Here is a 25913-nt window from a genome sequence, read left to right as displayed (position 1 = left end):
AGTTCCCTTATAACAGATATCACATGTCGCATCACTCGATTGGATTACAAGGATAAACCACAAGGTCAGACCTGTGATGAATAAATTGTGATATTAATAAAGACTTCCACATGTTGTTTTTGCTTCTATAAGAGGCCTAGAGGGGATGACTTGTGGTCCTCGCTAATTCTGCATTCCAGATTTACCAGTGGAACTGGCTGCAGAATTTCCACGTAAGTACCACATTGCAATTACTGTGGGACTCATGGGTACTGGAGTAATTGTATTGCAGTAGCTCTGATCCCAATTTTACTGGTTCCAGGAGTATCTGTAATTCTGGAATACGAAAGTACTGGAGGAAGCACATTTCTAAGCATTGACTGGGAATCTTTATACATTCGGCCCACAGTGATTCGAATATACAACATTTAGGCCCTCATTTTGATGTCGGACGGACCACCACTGATAGGCCAACAACATCCAGGCCGTCGGTCCGACTGCCAGATTACAATACCGGCGTTCGGAGCGATGATGTCGGGGTGAAAAGACCGTTGCCTCCGACAGGCTCAAGGAGCCCGTCAGGGCAGTGGTCAGACTCCTATCCAAACCATAGGGATTAGGATGTCCCCTCCCGACTGCCTTTTCATGGCAGTTCCACCACCATGGAAACACAGCCGCAAAGGGACTTTGGGTTCCCCAAGCAGGGCCCAATCCCCCACACTACATTCATGCACCGTGTGCCAGGCCCCACATGGAGCCTGGCACACAGTGCATGGATGTGTGAGAAATACTTTTTTCTACTGGTGCTTGTGCTGCGGCCCTTTGCTGGGCCACAGCACAAGCTGCAGTAAAAAAGGCAGTATATGACAGCCTACACGGCGGTCTTATTGAAATATGGCGGGTGCGACCAGCAACTCCTTGTTGGGCAGTCTCATTACCACTGCGATACCGCCATCGTAATTTGGCTCTTAATTATGAACATATTGACCAAATATAAAGATATGCCACACTTTCCATGTTCTCAAACAGTTGTTTGATTGTAAGCAGAGTGTTTTGCTCACCCTTATTTGTTCCTTTCTCCATCTCATCACATTGCAATGAATTTTTTTTTGCCTAAATGGCTGTATACAGAAGGTGCATGCCTGATTTTCAAGTCTGGGTGCCTCAAGTTTTACCCTCTGCACTAACAGGTATTCATTTAAGATGTTATTTCTGGCAGGTATTCAGATAAATCACACCTCGTCTCATGAAAATCATGCACAAGGAAAATGTCCAACATTGAAGCTTGAAATCACTCGACAGACCCATCGGTCTTATGGTGTGACCTAAAATCCTGAATGAACCCTCCCAACACCATCCTGCTTCACTGCTTTAGACATGGAACCCAGGCTTTTAATGAAGCTGGGACACAAGAATGTAGATCATCTAGCCGGCAACCACTTTATGTCTGGCTACAGACAGCTATAGGTGTCTGTCAGGCAGAATATTACCAGTACTTAAACTTATACATTGAGTCAGCCGATAGTTGATGTTTTGTTGCCTTTATTCCCTTCTCGTGATTTATTGGCTTCCTGTCTAATTTTGTATTTGTCTCAGCTACAAGAGTATTTTAGTCTCACCATTTATAGTTGAAAGTCGCATCCCTACACTAAGGACATCACAATTTTTTGTTATTTTGCATCTTATGGCAGCCATTTGCTTTTCATGACTGATATCAGCGGAGCACCGAGCTGTTTGCTGACAAGTGTAGGATATGAATGAGCCTATCGATCATTCTTGTCTTAATGTCGTGTTTAGCAGCATGAACTATGATCCGCAGCACCACCCATTCTCTTAACCACCTTCGATGGCCACGTTGTGGGGACAGCATCACTGTCTGCTCCTCCTCCTGCTTTGGCACTGGGCCACCTATCAACTCCCAGGACCTTGTGGCTGCTGGGGTCTGCTCTAGGGCCGTATTGGAGTCATCAGTGGTGCTGACTGGTGGCGCCCACTTTACCTGCTGGATTAGAATGCGGCCTGTGGTGTGGCTTAACTGCTCCCCGGAGCAGTGGCTGAAGCTCTCTCCTCATGCAGCCATCATCGACACCTGTCCAGTGCGGCTTTACAAACTCGGCTCTAAGAACCTTTCCACTATATCCATTAGAAATGCGCATTGCCCAGCCGCACATTTCACACGAGTTGGAATCTGGTTTCAAGTGCAGAAAGTTGAACCTTAGTTGAGGACCACCTCATACAAGCAACTCAACAAGAATTTAAAGTAATCTTTCTGGTCAGGTCAAAACCATATTCCACTGGATTATCCCGATGAGCATGCACTTGATAATTGGAGTTGAGTGGGTTGGCTATTGACTCCATTGAAAGAATTGACAAACCAGCAGAAGATGTTTATTCACAGCACTTTATTAAGTTAATTAATTTGGAAAATAAATATAGAGAAACTTTTTAGCAAAATAAATACTAGTGACTTGATAGCAACAGGCACTGTGTGCATACTTAGTTTTTTCTGCTTATTTGTATTCTGGGGCGATTCACGATACATCCATGAAAAAAATATATATATATTTTTTTTTTGTAAGAGAGCAAGCTCTGCTGATGTAAGGAAGGATAAAATGTTGCATATTTGCTATGAAGCATATCTTGTCTCAAGTTTGACGGTTCCCTCAGGTAGGTGCCGCATCTTTGAGGAAATGTGTGACGCAAAGCATTTTTCATTCGCTATTCCCAGAATGCTTTGCAGCAGTCAACGTGAGCACAAGGAAAAATTTGTTCCTATTAACCCGAGTTATACATATAATTATGGGCTTAACCAACCAAAACCTCTCATCCCTTCATTTAGTTATGATTCTTAAGAATAGTAAAAGCCAAGCAAAATGTTCGAGAAACTAATTAAATATGTTTTTTTTACCTGTTATTGATACTTCAATTCAGATGCAAAAATATTTTGTTTTTAAACACACGTGGTTGAAAGTTTTTTTTAAACTAATTTTGCAACGTGTCCACCAGTCCCAGAGCGATGTACAACTAAAAGTATATACCACGAGACACACAGTAGAGTTTACGCTGCATTACATTTTCAATAGATGATTTTCAATTAGAACAATATTATAATTAGGGCTCCCGGTTTTATGGAATTTATTTTTGGGGCATTTCATCTGTATTTATTCATTTTGCGTATAAATGAAGTTGAAAAACTGTACATTTCCATATTTATTTAACTGATAGACGCGCACTCGTACTTTGATGTCTGTTGTGTTTTAACTATTTAAGCTGTCAAATAGTACATAGCAATACATTCACTGGTAAATACTAGCATTATACCATAAATGTATGTTGACATATGCCGTGATTAAAATACATTTCATCCTGTTTTTTAATTTCCCATGCTGTCCATATGCTCAGCATGGAGAAACACTTAAAAGGAGCACAATTTTCTGTTTTTAGTTTACCCACTATTAAAAATTAATGCAGACAGAAAAAACATTGTTTTCTGTCTGTATTTATCTGTAAAAGTCCGTAAAAACGGAAAACAGGGAGCCCTAATTATAATGCAATGTGTGGACATAAGAGCTTTGGAAGGCAGGGCCGTAAGATAAAGTAGGAAACCGAGAATGAGTGCTCATTGATTTAAGGGGAGGGTGCAGTACTTAATTTATGCTGGTGGTTGCAGGTAGTGAACACTGTCAATGATCTTTGGGGGCCGCAACTTATTTATCCTCATTAGACTTTGACCCAAAACAAAATAGAGAAAGACAGAAAAGTGGCAAAATAAGGATGATGAGAAAGATAGGAAAACAGTGACAACAGGAGAAAGTACAAATGAAAAAGAACCTGCGAGAATAATATAAATAGATGGTAAGTATAAGGTGACGGAAGAAAGAAGCATTTGTATTTCAGTCAATCAATAAATCAATCAGAGGGTATTTGTAAAGCACGACTTGTCACCCCCTGCGGACTCTAGGCGCTAGGTCCTAACATCCTTGATCGAAAAGCCACGTTTTGACTATTTTGCAATACTTACTTGGCAGCGCTGGTGGCAGACTACCAAGAAAAACCTTTCCATCCTGCATCTTTTTTTCATTTTAAAAATTTAGCACTGGGACGATGGTGCAAATGGGGAGGATTAAAAACAAAATAGTGGTTTCAATAGGGGTCATGATGGTCGGGGTCTTTCATTGGTAGAGTAGATTAGGCTGTTGCAGTTTAGGAGTCAAAATAGAGAATTTCGCCCGAAAGAAGTAAATCATGTGCATTTGGTGAAGGGGAGAGTGTAGGATCTTCTGATTGAGAATTAAGGTGATGGTGATGTTTTAATGTGTCCGTCATTCCTTGTAAAGTTCATAAGATGCTCCACGAGGGCTAACAGATAGAGTCCTTCCCACGGGGCGCAGGGTTGATTGAGAGCGCAAGCACCACTGCATAGACTCGGTAGCCATGTGTCTTTGAGCAGTCATTCAAAAAAACCTCACTCACTGGGAAAGAGGCAGTGCTTAATTTGTGGCGCTGGTGGGCAACAGATCTCATTTTTGTGTCCAGAACTGATTTTTCATCATCAGAGTTTGACCCAGAGCAAGAGAGAAAGTCACAAGATGGAGCCAAAAAGCAGAATAGAAAGATAGGAAAAGATTGACAAAAGGAAAAAGAATTTCTGAAAAATAGCCTGTGAGAGTGGTGGGAAAAAGAGACATAAGGTGGAGTCCAAATTTGTCAGCTCTAGTTTTCTTCACCAGGGCTTTTGAAAACAAGGTGGCCGCTCCTATGAATGATTTAGGCCCCTAGACTGTTTTTTTTGGCAAACTAAGCGCTGAAAAGAGTTCGAGGTGCAGATCGCTATTAAAATTAGTACATGGACAGCAACTTCAAATTCTACTTTCTGTAGTTTGACATATAAAGAGAGTTAACCCTCCAAGGCTTCATTTAGGGAAATAGCGTTTACAATGCTGTCAATACCACACAGCACTGGCGTAACAAAACTCGAGGGGGCCTCCCTGCAAGGCACGTGGAGGGACCCCCTCCGGGCTGAATCGGGAGCTCTGCAGCCCGACTGCTGTGCTGAGAGGGCCCCCTGGAGCCTGGGGCCCCCCGCACCGCGGAGGCTGCGGGGGCCTGTGTTACGCCCCTGCCATGCAGGTAGGTAACAATGCGGTCATTACAATGAACGCGTTGTTACCACGCGTTGCATTACATCGCAAGACGTTTCAACGACTTGCGCTCTGTGGCGTGCAACATCTGGGAATGTGTTGGATTTTTAAATCCAACACCTTCACTGCTGTTGTGCAAACTGGACTAGGAATAGTAATTTATACTATTCCTAAATCCAGTGAGTCCCCTAGCGCAAGTCGTTGAAACGACTTGCGATGTAATGCCACACGCTGTAACAACATGGTCATTGTAACAACCGCGTTGTTACCTACCGCGTGGTAAAAGCACGCGTTGTAACGTGCTACATTCCTTCTATTATAATGGAAGAACTTTGTTGTGAAGCCTATCTTGTGCTGTTCACTTCTGCCTTCTTCAAGATGGCGGCTCTCAGTGAGCACGCTCTGCCAACTAAAATACTTTCTTTTAAAGTCGAGATTTGCAACAATGTAAAAATGCTGTTTGAGTGTCCAGCTAACAAACCAGCAAGGAGGAAACAAGCCTATCTGAATGTTCATTTCAATGAAAGTAGAAAAGACATATAGAAAATAGATGCTATGCATGCATCCATTAACAGAGTGACCCAACTCCATCTTATAAGCACTCATCAAAATGTGTGCATTGATAGCCATGCAATGGGCTGCCCGCTTGTTTAGTAGCTACGCTCTTTTAACTAATGCGTGCATCGCTATCCTTCTAAAAATTCATCCAAACCAATAGCTCAGTGAATGAGGGCATACTCAGTCGGATACAAAGGTAATGCTGTGCATGGCTCTGCAGCCAGGCGTTTCAGTGTTCGAATGCTACAATGCCCCCCTTCACAGTGTAGCCTGCGACACAAATGACATCGCCCCACCCCCCTTCCCTCCTTCCCCTCACCCCCTGGTCACAGAAGTGGCAGATAAAGTACAGACGGCATAGCGTGCACGACCATCAGATAACGGGTTCTGATTATTACAATGCTGCTTTGCAAAACACCGAACATCACTCGAAAGGAAGTCCTTTGAGGCAGAAAGGGGCCGCTGTCATATGTGACCTGTTCTAGAATTTTCCACCCCTAATTATTTTTCGTGCAGAACTTCAAACCAGTGACCAATATATTGTGTTCCTATAGACTGGACTGCGATAAGACGGTCTGTTGTGCATTCATGGACTGAAAATGCGTATTTGTGACCATATTTTAAAAATCGAAGTCCGTTTTAATAGTGTGTGGTATAACTCAATCAAACGATGTGAGCCTGCACTTTTGTGCAAAAAGGGTTTCCTGAAGTATACAAAATGATTTACACATGAATACTGGTTGGGTTGTGAAACGCATGCGGTGCAGTGTTCACATGACTCCTACTGGCACCAGACTGAGCGCGAGTCAGGGGTTCACTCACTGGAACTTCTTTGCAAACCCACCCCTGCATCTCTTCAATTCAGTAACTTAGCAACAAAAATCCTAAACATCTGGCATGGCCGAGAGATGGATAGCAATGGAAAATCCTTCTGATTTCTAGGTGAATTTCATCCAATAGGGTCATTATTTATTTATTAATGCATGGGTTATTGCATAAAGTGCATCTATACAGCCTAAATGGGTATCTTGGTGCTACAGGACAGACCGTGAACAAGCAAATGATAATAATAACTGAGAGTGAAAACAGTCACGTTTTTACTCTATATTTGATTTTGTTAGTTCGCGGAGGCCAGTCTCCCAATGGACGTTTAACAGAAGAGACCGAGGCTCCTTCATAAGCCCGAACTTGGGGACTTCAGCCCATTGATCTTAAGGTTTTTTGGGTGTATATAAAGTGCACAAAAGGCAGCCAGTGGAGCTGCCACAGGACGTCTGAAACATTAACATTTGTTAAGACCTAACAAAGTTCTAGCAGCTGCAGTCTGAATGTGCTAGGCGCTCCCTTTTAAATTGAAGTACCACAATCCAGGTGGGATTCTACAGATGCAGTGGTGTAGCTAGGGGAGGGGGCGGTCCACCCAGGGGGACACTTTTTTGGGGGGGACGGCACTTCACCTGAGGTGTTTGGCATCACCCCCTGAAAAGCGGTGTTTCTGCGGTAAGCAGGAGGAGTGGGGGCCAAACAGGGGTCAACGCTGAGAAGAGTCGCATGCAAATGATTGGGCATGTGACAGGAGGGTGGCGGGCACGCAGGCAGTGCAAGAGAGGGAGCCAGTGATCAGGCAGCCACCTCAGAGCGAGAAAACAAGTCGCACCGACCTACTGCCGGCCGCCTCCATTTGTAGCAGGGGAGCCGCACAGTGCCTATGCACTTACCAGCAGTCCGTGGACCAGTGCTCCAGTCAGAACCACTGTAGTAATTTTGGTGTGAATGAGGGGTGGCAAACTCAGGTACCACCCCAGGCAGCAAAAGCTCTAGATACGCCACTTAACAAATGCCTTTATAATAGCCATGACTGTCTGCGAGAAACAAAGAAAAGGAAGAAAACCCTGTTCAGAACTTATAAATTGAATAAGCCTACTTTGGGAGGTGCCATTCCTTTTCTCAAGGGAATTCCAACATGGATTCTTGTCAGGATTTACACCTTCCCCCAAAATGAGAAGATTTCAAGGCTGGGTTGTGAATGCGTTCTAGAGTCAAACTCTCAGCACTTGGATCTGAGCAACATCATGACTGATGTCCTCACCTTCGAGAACACGACTGAGGCCTGACAATCCTTGACTTTCAATCCCGCTCTTCCAACGAAACACGGTAATGTTCTGTGCTTAGCGGCATTACAAATTTACCATGCACCATAGTGCAAGCAAGAATAACAGGCCCCTGCCTGCTGCTTGGATTGTAAAAAATGCAATAGTAGAAGTTCAACGTGCCCCTCGGGTATACGGGCCTTGGTATCACTGCACCTCCTGCACCATTGATAGCTACGCCCCTGCATGTGCTGCCTTTTCATAGATGAAAGCCTGTCACCAGTAGCTTCCTTCTTGAAGTCAGCTAAACACTGTGGGAAAAGGCCTTCATTAAGAGTGCTGTAGGAGAGGTATGGATGTGCAGCACTGCCGGTCCCTCACATCGTCCCATTGCAGTGGACCTATAGTCGTGTAGCAACACACATTCCCTTTGTGATAATTCAGCATTACAGTGTTGGAAATGGGGGTCTCTAGTTCACAGTGGTATAAACCTTGTCCAAGTAGGGACCCTTCCTTCTAGTCAGGGAAAGGGAAGTTACACACCTAGATAATCCCTTCTCACCCCCTTCGTAGCTTGACACAAGCAGACAGGCTTATCTCAGAGGCAATGTGCAAAGTATTTGTACATAACACACAGTAGCATAGTGAAAACACTACAAATGGACACTGAAAAAGTTTAGAAAAATACATTATCTTTATGTAAACCAAACACGACTAAAATCCAACATACACAACACAAAATATGACTTTTTGAAGGTTTAAGCAATTCTGTCTATAGAAAACTCTGAATGCTTGATATTTTACACAAGGTACCTTAAATGCGCCAAAATCCACAAGGTAAAACAGCCAAAGAGGAGGGAAGTGCCGGTAAACACAGCGATGTGTCGGTTCCTGAGTCTTTGGGGAGGCGAAACTACAACTGTGCTGCACGCTGGAGAAGTGATGCAATGAATCTGGACTGTAGGGGGAAATGATGCGTCGATTTCAAGATGGCTCTGGTCTGCAGGTGCTGTGTCGGAAAAACTTGGTGCCCAGGTGTGATGCATGGAAATCCGGGTGCGCTGGAGGTCTATGCAGCGCCGACAAACAGAAGCTGCATCAATTTCTTCAGCTGCGGTTCCACAATGCGTCGATTCTTACACTCTCATAGCAGGGCCTGCGTCGGAGTCAGTGCTGGGGTCACTGACTTCGGAGACACTGTGCACTGAACTCTGGTTGCGGTGATTTCATCAGCCACTGACAGGCGCTGCATCGAGTTTTTCAGCCACATGGCGGTGGTGCATGGAAATCTCTCCTGCACGGTGGCACTGTGTCAGAAACACAGGCACTGGAAGGGCGATGTGTCGATTTTGAGGTCTTTTTGATGCTCCAAGGCAGGTCGGAACTCCCAGCAGTTGAGGTCAAGAATGCTGCAGGTGAATTCTTGTGTCCCTGAGACTTCTTAACAGGAGGCAAGCTCTACTTTAAGCCCTTGGAAAATCTTCTCAAGCTGGCTACACCAAAGTAAAAGTTCAGTCCTTTCCACTGCCCACAGACAGAATCAGCAAAAGTCTGGGGTTTTAGGTCCAATACTTATACCCCTATTGGCCCTTGAAGTCTTTGCAGTTTACAAGTTCCTGTTTTTTCTGGCTTTGGCACCAGACACATTCCACGGGGGTGGAGACAGCCTTGTGAGAGGACAGGCACATCCCTATTCAGGTGCAGGTGACAGCTCCTCCCACCACTCTAGCTCAGAAAGGCCCATCAGACCGGTGATTTGTCATCATCATATGCAGGGCACTGCTAACTCTCTTTGTGTGACTGTCTAGAGTGAATGCACAGAGAGGCCCCTGTCAGTCTAAACCATATGTTGATTCCACAGGCAGGCAGAGGCACAAGGATGGTTAAACAAGAAAATGTCACTTTCTAAAAGTAGCACTTTCAAACACACAATTTAAACCATCCTTACAAAAAGATGTAATTTAAAATTCTGAGCTCAGAGAGCTCACACGCAAATCTCTAGCTGTTCCCAACTGGAAGTTACACTTGTAAAATGTTACAAGGCAGCTCCAATGATAGTGTATGGGAGAGCTAGTCCTTGCAATAGTGAAAAGCAAAAATTGGCAGTATTTTACTATCAGGACATGTAAAACACACCAGTACATGTCCTACCTTCCACATACACTGCACCCTGCCCATGGGGGGACCTTGGACCTACCTTAGGGGTGCCTTTCATGTAGTAAAAGGGAAGTTTAGGGAAGTTTAGAGCCTAGCAAGTGGATGCACTTGCCAAGTCGACTGCACTCATAGACTCTGCAGTGGCAGGCCTGAGATAAGTTTACAGAGCTACTCATGTGGGTGACACAACCACTGCTGCAGGCCCAATAGTAGCATTTGATTTACAGGCCCTGGGCACACATAGTGCACTTTATTAGGGACTTACCAGTAAGTTAAATATGCCAATCATTGACAACCAAACAGAATCACAATTTACACAAGGAACACTTGCACTTTGACACTGATCAGCAGTCGCAAAGTGCCCATATCTAAACCAACAAAAACACAGTCCAGCACACAGTAAAACATATAGAAGGTATAGGGAAAAAGACAGGGAAAACCAGACCAAGGATACCTGGTCTAACATACATCATTGCAAACTGTGACATGTCACCACTAGCAGAGATGTGGTAATATCTATGCACTTTACGAAACATCTCTTGGTAACATTAAGGCAAGTTATTATCCCAGTCCAATGAATAATACTGCATCTTCAGAATTAGTAGTGTTAGGACCACATCAGGGTATGAATTCTGTATGCCTGTTTTTTCTGTGTACTCTAAGGTACAAGGTGTTTCACTGATATGACAATAACCAGAAAAATACTAACACACAATACAATTCTATGCAATTTCGGCATAATAAAGACATGAATCCACCCTTCAAGAGACTTTTAGACACTTCTAAGTGGTTAGGCCATAAAAGGCGCGTGCTATAGTGACATTATTGGAAATGTTAAGAAAATGATGCCCTTTCTTTTGTGTGCAGATAGCAGTTTTTGCTTGTTGTTCTTTGTGCTACTCAATAATGATATCTGGACTGCTATTATAAGTGCACTCTTCCTGTTTGCTCCATTGTGCACCTTTAAACAGGTGCACCGTGCGATAACAGTCGCAAACTTGTGCCTCCCATGGGGACAGTGCATTAGTGATAGGCAAGGAAGCTGCTTTAAGCAACCACTACATATTTCTCTGTTAAGGTGGTACCCCCCTGTATTTCTAAGGGTTAACATAGATTCCCTAGCAGGTGAGTGCAGTGAGTGACTGCATCCACCTGCAGGTGGATGTCTGCAGCATCCATGGGATTTACTTCCCCTCCTCAGGAGGGTTACCTCAGGGTTCGCTTTTCTTTGTGGCGCACAGTGAGTGCACCTCCTGAAGTCCTCTGTACCTCTGCGCCCTCGTCCATAATGTGTCGAGGGTGCAGAAGAATATTGTTTTCCTCATTTGCATGCTGCCACACCCCCATGCAAATGAGGGCACAGCCCCTTAAGATAGCATCGGCACTGTATGTGTGCTCGAATAGCTGTCTTTCAGAAGGGGCGGCACAAGCATTTGCAGCCCCTTTTGTAATACCAAAGTGCCCCGTGGAGCAGAAAGCAGGCGCATATGCCCATTGCACCCTGGGGAACTGTATCTAATACAGAACCATGTGGTCATATGGTAGGTGTGCTCTGTAGAATGTGTGTTGTATCCTTTAAATTCATATTGCGCCAAACACCTTCAAGGTGCTAGTTGACATCAGCATATCGAAGAGGCAGATGAGTGAGCGGCTTACATATCGCAAATTGCCAATCTCATTCATTCATACGCTGAGGTCACTGAGACATAAATAAAATTTAATAAAGCATCATTGCAACAACAAAAAAACAATATATACAGACAGGGAAGTACAATGAGGGATATGGCATGCGTGAATAACCTAAAGACACATTGGATCCATCCTTGGGCTCCTCCAGAGCGGTGGTCATTAGAAGCCACTCTTGTGAAGCTGTAGTCACTTACACACAGTTGATAGACCCCAAGTGGAACATATTGCTTATGACAGACAGCGACCATGGACTAAGCAAGGTGGTGTATTTTGACACAATAAGACAAACTTACTTTGGGATGTCAGCCACACTGGTAATCATTTCAGGCTGTGATGGAGAGGTGCTGAGGCAACACAGCTTCAACAGGAGGCCCAGCACTAGCTGTGAGTCCCACAATAGCCCCTGTCCAGATGCAATTCCATGCTCTAAATGTGTTGAAAGAAACACGTGGACCGAAGATTCCTTCATTGAGGCAAACTGAAGAGAGCACTTATGAGTAGAGAAACAGTATTCCTACCATAATCTACAAACCATAGTTATACTCTTAAGATTTCTACGTCATCAGGTACAGAGTGGCAACAGCTGAGTCCCATTATTAAAAGCACTGGGGACAATGCCCTGTTAAGTATGCACTGGTCTAGGGAAGCAACAACCATGATGTAGATAGGATTTGTACTAGGATGGACACTTTAAAAGTTTACTTAAAGAGAATATATACATTATACACAAATAAAATATTTTGCTCTTTACTATAAATATTTTAACTTTTGCTCTACTCTCCCATCAAAAACATATTTTATTGGATTTATGTCTAACGTTTTAATTTTTTTTATTCATATTCTCAAAGAAATAAATTCAAGTTTCATATATATTTTAACAGACAATTATAAGAATTTACATGAACATTCTTTTTACTCAGTCATTCCACTATTTTGTGACCTGTACAGTGTGACGGTGGTATGCTAATTTTGTACGGGCCTTAAAGGAACTCCCACAGTACTCCTGAGAATCACAGACCCAAATGACAGATCGCATTTAGCATTCTTGTCTCACGTTTTGGAACTGTGGCTGAGCTCACAGCATCCTTTTAGGGAGAGCCGCGTGGGGTGGCGGGTATGATGGGCTCAGTGAGCCAAAATGCATTACGTATTAGAGAATACCAATTGTAATGCACCAACATCGGGGCAATGTACTGTCTAGTGTTTATTGGCCAATATACAATATAGGCCTGCACTTTTGTTCCTCCCTTTCTGGCTGCCTGCTTCACATTTCGCTATATTGACGGAATGCTGTATGGGATGTGGTGAATTTTCTGCATCATCATATCACATACGGACATTCCCTATCTACTGCATCTGCCTTTTAAAAATGCAAATAATCCAACTGGGCGGATACCGAAAAAGAAGCAAAAATTAGAGTCCAAACATTGGCCCCCAATTACAAGTTGACCAGAGCGTTATCCCCCAGTGGGATACCGCTCAGCCCAACTATAGTGGGATACCGCTCTGTCCGCACCTGGATTTTCCCTGTACGGGAACACCTTACCCGATACCAGCCAGACAGTCTAACTGGTAAACTTGCTTTAGTCTTGGGCTGCTAATCTAGTCCATCTGCTGGCCCACTCCCTATGCACATAAGAACATGTAATTCTCCCTGTGTGGACCACATACTCCCCTAGACCTTCATACCACCAACCCTTGCCAGCATCAGCACCAGCCCCCCACTAACCTTTCTTTTCAACTGTTAAGTGCAGGTGGAAAATGTGTAGGTTAATCCTCACAGAATAGTGAATTCCTTGCAGATGTTCACCTGGAAAAAATACGTCCAAAGTTATTCTTCATTCCATTGAGATTACCTCAGAATAGTTGGATTTTGGTGCAGAGATTCTGGGTGGAACTGTAAATACCGGCCATCTGGTACCCTATATCCATCCTACTTATAATCAGAGTCTATGGTCTTGAATTCTTCCTGTAATTCCTGATATCAGCCCTTTAGTGACTGACCATGTTTTGAAAAATTGCTCATTTGATAAACAGCACTTTCTGAAAAGTTCTCAGAAGGTCAAAACCCTGCAGGTTCCACAGTTTGTGCTTTGGTTATGTGTCATCCAGTTCATCGTCTAAACAAATCTTTCACATTGTGTCCGGAATTCTTCATTAGTCCTTCTCCATTAGAATGTGTGTCTTTGTTATCACGCTAGCTTTGATTGCGCTATGGCGATTGCAGATCTTCTTCTTCGTAATACTGCGATCTAATACTCCTTCGATTGTGTGCCTCAGATATCACTTGACTTTGCCGGCCCTTTTTCTTGCTTTTGGAATTGGACGAGTTGTTCTCTCCCACTAGTAACATGTACGAGGCGATGCTTTGTCTGAGGCCATAACTGAGGAGGGGATCATCATGTTCACCAGAGAGTCTTAGTTCTTCCCGATTCGGCTGAGGCCTAGAAAATAGTTGTTAGCAGTTAAACACTTGCTGTCAAGTACACACATGTGGCCACATAGAGGACTGTAGTGCTTGTTGGATGCTATAATACTCACTGTTTTGTACTTCTCCAATTAAACTGATTTCGGCGCATCACCACGGGCTCCACTTGGGGTTGTGCTTCTCTATTGACGGTGCATTGAGTGAGGCACGGGGTGGTAAGTACACAGCACAGGCCATCCGCCATCTCTGAAAGACGCAAAAAGGGATACCGTTGTTATTCCCAACAGGGAGCACGCTGTTACATGGCAACATGGTTTATCAATATTGTAAGAAAGTATCCTTTCTTACTCTGGGCCAATTCCACCTTGAACTCAAGTAAATAGATTGTTTTGGTCCAGTATATATCCCAATGCATGCAAACCTCCAGGCTTCAGTTCAGTTCAAATGGGAGCTTCACATTCAACCCATACTCCTCTACACAAAGCTTATTATCTGTCACTCTTTCATTTCCTATCTCATCTTCTCCAAAAGTGAACATTACTGTCTGCTTTGCAGCAATTGAGGGTTCAGTAACTCTCAAATCCTTTCAGAAAAAATCATCTATTTCCACTCGTCCACTGCTTTGATGTCACTGCCTTTTGCCTCGTTCTTTCATTGTGACCTCATAACTCCCTTCTTCTCAGGCAAGAACCCTCTTCAGCAGCGTCATACACATACCACTCATCTTCATCTTTCTTAACATTTCTAACATATAGCCCCATGTCACAATTCAGTCTTCCAAGGCACCTATTAATTGTTGCAAGAATCCAGGCAATATATTATTGTAGGTGTACTTTATTCATAACTATAAGTAAGTGCCAACACGTCCCACCTCATCAGCGTCCAGTGAGCAACTGGCATCTGTGGAATGGCCAGATGTTCCCTGTGATTATTACATAGCTACATTCTACTTCCAAGAATAAACACAACATTAATTCTCTTGTAATGAAAGTAAATTATTGTAAAAGTCTTCACTTAGTCTCTAAGCCTGCTTTTCATGCTCCTTGATAAGGTTGCAAGCTTTGCCATCAACACTCACTTCGGCCTTCCATGTTCCAGTTCGGCGATCTCTTTCAGATGGAGGTCAGCTGGCTCTCAGTTCACATTGACAATGTGTCTTCTAAGCTTGAGTTGGCACATGCATTAATAAAAGCAGGTCTTTCTTATCAATCTCAGACCAGTCTCTACAATCTCAAGATTCCAGCCTTCCGAGCTCCCTTATTCTGGAATACCTTCAATCTTCATTTAATGGCGGTCACTTACCTCCTTGCATTTAAATTATCTTTCAATGGCCCCCTCATTTTCTGGGAGAATTCTCAATGAAACCCCATCCTGCTCTTCCTGGCAGATTGAGTACAGTTGATCTGTGCATTATAAATACTTTGGGAAGCTCATAGCTTAGGATCAGGAACTTGCATGGCCATTCTCCAAAACTGCACAACTGTACTAAGCTTGTCTAACACCAGTGACTACAGGTAAACATAATGGCTCACTTTTATTTCAATGACATATGCCTGCCCAGTTTCATAACTTTCCCTGTCCAATCATAGATTCTTTACAACTTTTCAAGCCTCGTAAACTTTGCATAGCTTAAATTGTCAGTAAAATGAAACCACGGTCTGCAGATATACATCTAAGCAAAACAATATTTTAAGTAGAAACAGCTACTCACAAAAACATGTGTCATAAACATCTTGGCAGGTGTTTTATTTTTACCCACAAGCGAAGTATTTGTAAACTTTTCAACGATTTGCAGCCCTACGAGTCACAACACATGCAAAATCAAACGTTTTGGGAAGATTTTCTCAATTCAGGGTACGTTCGAACCTTTATTTGCCAGACGTCCAATGGTACATTATTAGTTTCTTTTTTCTTGCCTTTTTCTCTTTACCCAAGTATTCCTTTAGCATACATCATTTTATGAAACTATAAATGAGTCAATCACCAAGCAATGATCACACAGAACATAAAATGATCTTCAAAAACTGAAGTGACATGGCCATGTCCCACTCAACTACTTACTTCATTGGGTGTGACTCCAGTTTCTTGGGCGCTACTTGAGAATAAAATTGGGTTTTGCATCACTCCTATGTCTATGCCACCACCCATGACACATATAGACTCAGCCCCGGCTTTACATAGACTTTGCAACTGGTTTATGTTATATTTTTAACACAGACCCGAACCATGGTTAACTGGCAATGCACTGCCTTGGGTTACTTTGTGTCACGGGGACATTCCTTTGGTGGTGCATAGGCATTTCCATATAGCCACACACACGGGTTTTGATGAAAATGCCTACCTACAACGGACTGTAGACAAGTATTAGCACCAATAACCTGTGCTTCCCCGAGGTAGTGTAATAAACTAGAATATTTCCATATCTCCCTGTTTCTTAACTCTGCATGTGTGCTACATTGTATAGCACACATATAAAGAAGAAAATGCATTAAAGCATAGTTTTGTACAGGGAGGAACCCTTTCCTGTACAAAAATGATGCTGAGCACAATGCAGACTCCGGTACAAGGGTGCCTGTATTGGCGCATGGCTGCCAAAAGTGCACCAGTGCAGGGAGAGAGCGGAACCGTCTCAATTCTTAGTAGATATGGTGCAGTTCTGCTCTCTCTAGTTCATGCAATGCAGCACAGCAACTTCACTTGCTGCACTGCGTTGTATGAAGTCTTTGTAAATATGGCCCTCAGCCTGGGACAATCATGATCAAAAACTAGTTTTACAGCACAAGGATGGAGCCCCTAAGGGCTCTACTCACAGAAAACTGCATCTAGTTTCACCAGTATGCTGATGATACACAACTTTACCTGAAAGTCTCTTCTACTCCAGACATCCAGTGCCTCAACACTTCCTGCACCTCATCCAGACCTGGATGTCCAGCGTCTACCATAACATAACACAACATGTGTATTTGTAAAGCGCACAGAGTTCCTATTATTTGCCAATAACAACAAACGAGAAATAAAACTAACCTGGCTCAGTGACATGAACCTTGATGGATTCAAACCCCAAATTTCACCGAATGCCAGGTCACTTGGAATCACCTTGGAAACTAACCGTACCTTCAAAACGCAAAAAAAACCACTAAGACATCCTGGTACCAGCTTTCTCTTCTAAAGTGAGTGAAACTCCCAGAAAGCGACTTCTGTATTTCTGTTCAAGTCCTTTTATTCTCGCATCTGAATGTGGTAACATCCTGCTCCATTGTCTTCTACACTCGACACTGGTACTGCCTAAGTGCATCTTAAATGCTGCAGCACATCGCAACCAGGCCTGGAAGAAATATGATCACATCACCCCAATCCTGATTTAACTCATTTGGCTCTCCTTACTGACCCACACCATCAACAAAACCAGCTGTTTCATTTACATAACCATCATGACCATCACCCCTGATTATTGTGTAGACCATCTCTGATGGCTCTAGGCACACCCACAGCCAGATAACAATAGAACTGGTTAGAAGTAGTGTAAAAAATGAAAAGAAATGCATAACACAACACAACTTATAATGAAGATGCCACCTCTCCAAAGAGACAGTGGATGTCAACTGCACTTATGATGGCGAAGATATGTATGCTTCGCCATTGGCGCTCCCCGAGCCTCCCCACTGACCTGGAATGTATGACTGAACTGTTCCAACTGGGCACCTATGAATGAAGCATATACAAGGCACAAAATCGACTCCAACAATTCCCTTCCATTTGAAGTCTATTCTTCCTACTCACTGAATGGTAACTTCTGATGCACTCCTCTCCCCTAACCCTGTCATGAGCTTCGCCATAGCTCTGCATTCCATAAGAAGAAGACATTTAGGAGCATGAAGAGGGGGATGCTAGACTCCATGGCACAAGTCTGCACAATGCAAAACAGAACATTACATACAGGGAGGAGTGTCCCAACCACCCACATGCTCTCCCATCACTCATAAGCAGGATGCCCAATAGGAATCATATCTACCCCAGCATCCTCATGTCACAACCCCATGCGCGAATGTTGGGGTGAAAGTGTGCACTCAGGGGCAACTGACACTGAAAATAACAATGGACAGTGTAACATATTGTAAAGTGCCATGGGAATCAGCACCTTCCTTTATAACTGCTAATACATACACTTTATATAACCGATCCTGACCCAAAGTAGTGAGGACTCTGACTAGACGTGGACCTTGGTACACACTGCAGGTGGAGAGGGAGGAGGGCGGGTGGATGTTGAGGACCACTTTGTTTGTCAGCTTACAAGGGGCTGGGTGGGGTGCTGGGCACCACTTTAACACAGTTATCTGCTTGAGAGAACCCCCCACATATTGCCTTTTTTCTTGTTTTCTTACTCTTCCTTCCTTTTTCCCTCTATACCAGAGAGGTCAGAGACCTATGAGGATGTACTTGCAATATATTTTGTGTGAAAAATAAAACCCAATAAAGAAATGTTCCAAAAGACAAGAAAAACAGCAGCTCTTTTCCATCAACATGATCAGAAACAACATAATTCTATCGAAAAGGAGCCCCCTAATGCTGCTCCAGTGTAGGACACAGTTGTGGACACACTTCTTTAATAAACACCACATCACAATACAGTATCAATCCAATAACCAACTACCTCTCCCAATCATACTCACATTAAGTAGAGCTACTGTACACCTACCAGAATAGTGATTGACTAGGTGCTCAAGGCACTGGAAGGTGAGCCGCGGTGAGATGTAGTACCAGTTGTTTGGGAGGCGGAAGATGTGGTAGTGCTTCACTTGTCTGTGCCGCACCGATAAAGAATACATACCTGCAAAAAGTGGTAAATGTTGAGGCACTGGGCAAATGAAAATATTCACAATTCACAAGGGACAGATAGAAGATGTACATAGGTGAAAAAGGTCTAGCTTTTTTAAACCCCTTCTGATACCGAGAGTGAATGGTTTAGTACTTGCATTAGGGGATGAGCACAAATTGTGTGGCAGGCACCTCTAGGTGCCTGCTGCACAGTGCCAGGATTAACAGAATGTCCCATTTCTCCATGGGAGCTTGTGCTACGGCCGTTTTATGGCCATAGCACAAGCTCCCATAGAGAAATGGAAGTATGCGACTGCACTATGTGCGGTCGCATTGTAATGACGGTGTCGGGACCACCGACCAGAGGTCAGTCGGTCTTGAGACCACAGTGAATTTGTAATCAGGCCCTTAGGTAACCACACATGCAAAACAGTGTGCAAGGGCATTAAAGTGGACTAAAATGTATGCACATATTCATCACCATTTTATCAAACAGATGTAAAAATCGAGAGCAGATACATGCTCAATGAGATGCATAAATATTATTTGTGCCAGGATAATTTTTGAACTATTTAAACCTCATGTTCCTAAATGGCTGTATAAACCTTGATTTAAATGGCCATATAAACGTAAAGAGTTGTTATGTTTTACATGTGTTGGGCCAATGGATGGAATACATAAGCAATAAGGAGTAGAGCACCTTTGCGCACCATAGCTCATTATTTTCCCCTGACACATGCAGGAGGGAGAACTATTTCTTTCTCCTTTGTCAGCATTTCACCATATCAATTAAATCTTTCAGAACTTTGTTCCAAAACTTGGACATTTAGAAGTGTTATATACACAGTAATACGCCAATTCACAAGTAATAGTGTGAACCCTTGGGAGCCAATTCACAAACTGCATTTTGTAGTACTCTAGTAGTACTTCAAGAGTACAACAAAATGCTATGCACAAACCTACAAGTGTAAATCTCCACCTCTACTAGCTTTTCTATGGGAGACCCTCACACATGTAAGTTTACTACTATGGGCCCGATTCCAATCCAGGTCGGAAGGGCACTAAACGCGATCCGGCTGGAAAAACTACGAGCCGTATGCGTGTTTTCCGCCTGACTCATACAGCTGTACGATGCGAGCTACGTGAAATTCACCAACCAAGTCGTTTCCAGGTCCGAACCGCTCTGTACGTCTCGGTCGTGACCGTGGCGTGCAATGGATGTCATTTACGACCGAGCCAGTATGATGCATGCGTCAGACAGCCTGTGCGAGCCGAGTGTCTGGCTCGCAAAACGTCCGGGAAGCTGCCTTTGGTGTCTGCGTCGGACCCTCTGTCACCCGCAGCCCTATGACTCGGACACAGGGGGAGACCCAAGGGTCCCCCCAACACAGGCATGTACGTTGCGGATGGCACCGACGCGTACCCACTGTAGGGGGCGCCCTTGTGCGAGACGTACCCATTCAGTCAATGGGAGCCCATGTACGCGTCGTACGACCGGCTCCCATTGACTTCTATGGGAGTCCGACTGAACCGAGTCCGGCAGCATACGGCCGCATCGTACTCGCTCGGTCGGACTGCAGGACTCCGGCTCGTTTGGAAAACACTTCGGAACTGGGTCGGTCAGGGAGCTTTCCGACCCGGATCGGAATCGGCCCCTTGGTAGTAAATGTGGGAGGGACTGGGGAAATGGTTGAAAATTAGGGAGCACTTACTACAAAATAGGTGGGGATTAAGGATGAGCAAGGAGAGATTAAGGGAGTGCTAGGGAGGGGTTTAGGGCGGAACGTGCACCCAGTCACAAAAGCCCATTCCTCTTTACAAACTGCACTTCAAAAGTTACTACAGCCAAAACAGACCTACACCAATATTCCAGCTCAGAGCTGGAGTAAGTCCACCACCACACATAGCCAACCACTGTTACTACAACAGCCTACCATTAGAAATGATGGAGGTAGGGACTTAAAGTGAAACAGAATAGCGAATAATGTTAACTGAAATAACATTTTCTAAAATAGTTAAAAATATAAATACATTCAATGTAACATTTATATTGTTTGATTTTAACTTATTTTAGTAACCTTTTTTTAATTTAAAAATGAATGTAGCATTACTTTTTATTAAAATATAATTGCATTACTTTTCAAATTTCAAATGATCTTTTTTAATAATAATTAATACATAATAAAAACTATTTTGTAATTTTAGGTGGAAATTATTTTTTTTTATTTAAACATCAGAAAAATAATTCTAATTGTATTTAATATATTCAAAAATCATTACAATTTAAATGAATTGTAATGTTCTTTTTTTGTTCAACATTTAAAATAAATATAAAACAATTTACAATAATATTTAACATTAAAAACAATTTCTCTCAAGTTAAATAAACCTTTTCACTTTCCCTATACTTTACAATGGGGAGTTCACTGCTATCAGGTGAATCAATTAATTATTTCATTTAAATAATAAATGAAATTAACTTTATTATTTAAAAGCTTTATTAATTAAACAGTTTCGCCTGAAGTAAAATGTTTATGTTGCTCTATTATGTATTATACATTTCTAAAGATAATGTATAGAATGCATATAATTATTTATGTTTCCAAATGAAAGTTACATTTATTTTTCTATTTTAAACGTTTTTCAAATATTTTATAATAATATTTTAAATATATTATGATTATTTACCATTAATATATACATGATTTTGTGAATAGCCTTTAGTAAGAGTATATTTAGTATTAGTAAATCTACACATGTAGATTTACCCTTTGTGAATAGGTCCCTTTATATCCACTTTTGAATCTCCATGTGATGTGGTTCTACAACATAATATGCAACACTGTATGCTTGATTTATTGGTTTTCTATGGTGTTCATAAAGTGCAGTCTCCAATGTCTTATATATATTTACGATTTATGCTGAATGTAAACCAAGAAGAGTTGGAGCACAGTACGAGAGTAGAGTATTTTAAATTACTCAACACTCATAGTTAGACAAAACAAAAAGACAAAATCTAAGGAAATTTGGAATTTAGTTTGCCAGGTCCCTAAATTGCATATCTCTGGAAATTCGGTTAATTTTGCGTTGGAATGAAAGCTTGCCAAGGTCTAATTCTCCATAATGATGTTAAAATCATATAAGATTCTGGGGAGCTGGGCGTATCTTGTATCCTCCTAGACATGATACAAAGAGTGGGTGAAATAATTTGAAAAGTAGTCTTGAATTATATAAAGTGTGTTTCATCAAAAATCATGAATCACTAATGTATGTGGTTGTAGCAAATACTGCTAGACACACTATTTTTTCTTCCTTCAACTCTCTTTGCAAAAGAAGACTCAACATGTGTCTTCCAATCCTATCCGGACAACAAATGTGGAGTCAGAGGTACAAGCATAGAGCCAAGCATCTAACTTAACTTTACATTCAAAGCAGTCCCTGTACCTCACGTGCTGTTGATATGCCTGTGCACATAGTGGGAGGATGCAGGATTATTTATCATAATCTTCAACTCAAACACAGGATAATCTGATCTAATCCAAATGAATTAACCACCATTCAGGGTAGGGTCCTTCTGGTGCCCCATATGGACTCTGCCCTTACATACCTTTGGATGCTTTCTTATTTTTTAATGTGGTGTGCAATGTATGTACAAAAAATGTAGTGGCATGTAACTTTGGTGAGATGGCTCACTGTTCTCATGAAGGTCCCAGTTTCCCAAGTAAAAGTAAGTGCACTGACCTTATTAGTCTTACTGCCCTCACCTTTCTTACTTTCACTTTGTCGAATCATGTAACAGCCCATCTTGGTCTCCGGAAGCTGCAGAAGTTCCTCTGCTTTCTCTCGGCTAACACCTTCAAATAACCAACTGCACAGAAACAGTGAAATTTAGAAAATCGGTGATTAGATTAAAATATAATGGCTAGTCTGAGAAACTGGTTTTTTGGTTTATCGTTTAGGGGCCAGTGCACAGTGAAAGATTCCACATGCACAGGGTTGCTTGGGTGTTCGCAAGGAACAAGATTTTGAAAGACCTTAGGGAAATACATGAGGCTATTTGTCGAAGTGCACAACCACAGAGCAATGTAGTAAATACAGGAAGAAGTTGCAGGTCCAAGCCACATTTAAAGAAAGGTTTATAGAATTCAAAATATGATGCATGGATGAAAGGTTCTATCATTATCTGAGCAAATTAAATAATCGGAATTAAATTTAAAAAGGAAAACAGTTCCTTTATCATAAATGTTCACCAGGGGGGAAACAGTGAACTAACATTATTCATTAAAGGTAGAGCAGGCAGACACATGAATGCTTCGAACAGGCCGTGCAGATCTCCACTCCATGAATGATCTTGATATTATTCACAATGCAGAATTGGATTTTTTTAGAAACATTCTAACAAGCTTTTTAAGAGCAGCATTCTTCAGAAAGAGCAGTACCTCACTAAGCCCTCGTGTCTAAATGGTTAGGAAGCACCCCACAACCATAGAGGTGTTCCTTGCAGCCTACAGTGTAGGGAATTTCATCAAGACAGCTGCACTCCATGAACATTAGAGGATCATGGAGCCAACTGCCAAAGCAGAATTTCTGTAGAACATTTCCACCAATCCCTACACTACCAGGTTTTCTCCAAACATTTTTTTCTACAAACAATGTTTTCTGAGCTTGTTAGTCTTCACTTGTTTCCAGATTGCGACATGAATATAAACAAGTACGACCTGAGCTAAAAGAAAAAAATGGTCTTTGTTAGGATGCTCTTTGACTTGTCCCAGTATCTATCTTGTGTGTTTGATGAGTAGATGTGTTGTCATTTTCAAAACCGCAAGCCTTCAAAAATGGAAATTATTTTTAGTTCTTTATCTGTGTCTCACAGTTCTGTGTGTTATAGGTATGTTTGCAAAGAGTAGGGATACTGGCTTTTAGCCCCACCTACATATCTTTAGAAATGTCACTCACGGGCCATTGTGAAATTGTACATAATATTACTAATTCATCTTAGGGTGTACACCCTGAATATCAAAATCAGATTTTGATGGCAGAGAATATTGAGGGCAAAATGCCAGATTCATGATATTGACAGGTAAGCAAGTGGAGACATTCTGTACCAAACTCCACATATATCCACCTCACCGACATGTGTCTTCAAGGGATACAGATGTGGAATTAGGAATAGTACATCAGTACTTCCCTATATGAATGTACTTTTTCGATATTTTGGCCCTCGATATGCTGTCCACAATATTTACGTAGGCCGATATTCTGGGGGTCGATATTTATTAATACAAGCAATTCTAGTAAACAATTGTAGTTGATAGATTTAATAATTCAAGGGGCATAAAATGTGATCATACTTACATGCTTTTTTAATTTACCACACTATCCTATTCTGTTTAAAGTCTTGTCCTAAAATCCCCTCTTAATTTGGCCACCAAACTTAAGATCTCTGGGAGGATCCGGGTAGCCAGAAGCAAATACATTATCTAGCTGGCTATACCTGATATCCACCAATATGAAAGTCTTGCTTTGTAAATTCTCTCTGTCGTACTGTAGCTTCTCCTGACATAACATTGTCTTTCATATTGTTGTTCTTTCATCTGGCCTTAAAATGTATTTCTTCGAGCAGTTTTTTCATGCATATTGCTAGCCAAGTACTCATGCTTGACATATGAAGCAAACATTTTATATTCTGCCTTTATTGTTTTTAGCATGCATATTTTTTATCACCATAGTACCTATTTTAGGTTTTTATTATTCTCTAGTGAATTATATATATTTATTTTCACAAAGTGCTTGTTTAATACTTTTAGGTTTATTTATTTTTCATTATTATGGTTTATAGAACAATGTACTTTCCTTTTTGGATAGTTAATTGCACACTTGATATAATAAATTAAAAGAGAAAATGCCGGCGACAACATTTGGGCTACAGTAGGCTACACATTACAGTTAATGTAGCTGGTTAGTAACTTGACTTTAGCAAACAACTCAGTGAACGAAGCAAATATGCTTGGATTCTGGATAGAAGGTCATGAGTAGTGGGAGTATGGAGAAAACTTCCGATATGTGAGGAATTGTTCTTCATAAGCAAGAATCCTTCATTCTTGCATTTCTTATTGTTTCTTGTTGTTTCCTTGGATTCTCGAATAACAATCATATGATTTACTGAACAGCTTTGCTTTCTGTAAATTCCAGAAGAATTGATAACTTGGTTGTGCTTGCATGGCTAATGGTAAAGTCTTTTATGGCTTAGGATCCTGTGTTTCCAGAGATAAGTACCATGTTTCAGTTTTTTGTACATTTGTTGGGATATGATCTTTGAATTGGCCAAGGAGACATTGCTGTGTGTGTTACTGGTCTTTGATCTGGACTAGTTTTTGAATAGTGCAGCTAAGGCTTATTGATCATAGCTTGCACCAAGACCCAGGCAAGTGTTTATAGGGTGGTGGGCCTAAGGACCTGCACATACAAGTATTCTATAACATGTTTCCATTTTATATGCCTTTCTACAGCAATGTTTAGCAATTATGGGAATTCATTTGTTAAACATGTCAACTGGAATTGTTAAACATTGCATGTTCAAGACCAGGTTCAGTATATTAAACATCTTCAGATGGTTACAGAATGCATACAGAGTACTCACCCATGGTAAACCTTTGCTACGTATTGTGAGGGAATATAGTTTTCTCGACCAGTGTTTAGGGAAATCACTCTCCACCAGCCTCCTTCACTGTAAGGTGAACAGAATGAGAATTTGTGTCATGAATGATGCTAACAGATTGAAAACAAACACATCAAGAGAGTAAAAGCAAAAAAGCACAAGCACTCTGCCCTGCATCTTGAGTAATGTGGTAATGCTGAATTGGGTGTAGAACCCCATTTGCATCGCAGTTAACTGGAACTGGACTTTTGTTCTAGAATTATTATTACAGAACGTGCACACACATCACACTGACCTCTCATTTATTTGCTGAACACACTTACCATGGAATACTAGACAACTCAGTAACTAAGAACAAGGGACAGTGTATGGTATTACCGTGTCATTTCTTCATTCTA

General features: G+C 42.0%; 2 protein-coding genes across 4 annotated transcripts in view; one reads left to right on the top strand and one right to left on the bottom strand.

The window, feature by feature from the left end:
• The window catches only part of TG (thyroglobulin), a 660241-nt gene that overhangs the window by 416701 nt on the left and 217627 nt on the right, over positions 1–25913 (top strand). The gene's annotated exons all lie outside the window — the stretch shown is intronic.
• Positions 11622–25913, bottom strand: part of SLA (Src like adaptor) — a 110745-nt gene continuing 96453 nt past the window's right edge. For all 3 annotated transcript variants that reach the window (XM_085604896.1, XM_085604897.1, XM_085604893.1), the window contains exons 4-8: positions 25498–25584; positions 22622–22725; positions 18739–18870; positions 14156–14288; positions 11622–14058 (exon numbers count right to left, since the gene is read on the bottom strand). In XM_085604896.1, coding sequence (XP_085461022.1) covers positions 13827–14058; positions 14156–14288; positions 18739–18870; positions 22622–22725; positions 25498–25584 — 688 coding nt within the window. In that variant the 3' untranslated portion in view covers positions 11622–13826. The remainder of the gene's footprint in view (positions 14059–14155; positions 14289–18738; positions 18871–22621; positions 22726–25497; positions 25585–25913) is intronic.

The sequence above is a fragment of the Triturus cristatus genome, chromosome 5_1 (genome assembly GCF_964204655.1).
Source record: "Triturus cristatus chromosome 5_1, aTriCri1.1, whole genome shotgun sequence".
NCBI classification, from domain to species: Eukaryota; Metazoa; Chordata; class Amphibia; order Caudata; family Salamandridae; genus Triturus; species Triturus cristatus.
The sequence above is the reverse complement of the archived record's forward strand: the minus strand, read 5'-3'. Positions and strand labels throughout refer to the sequence as shown.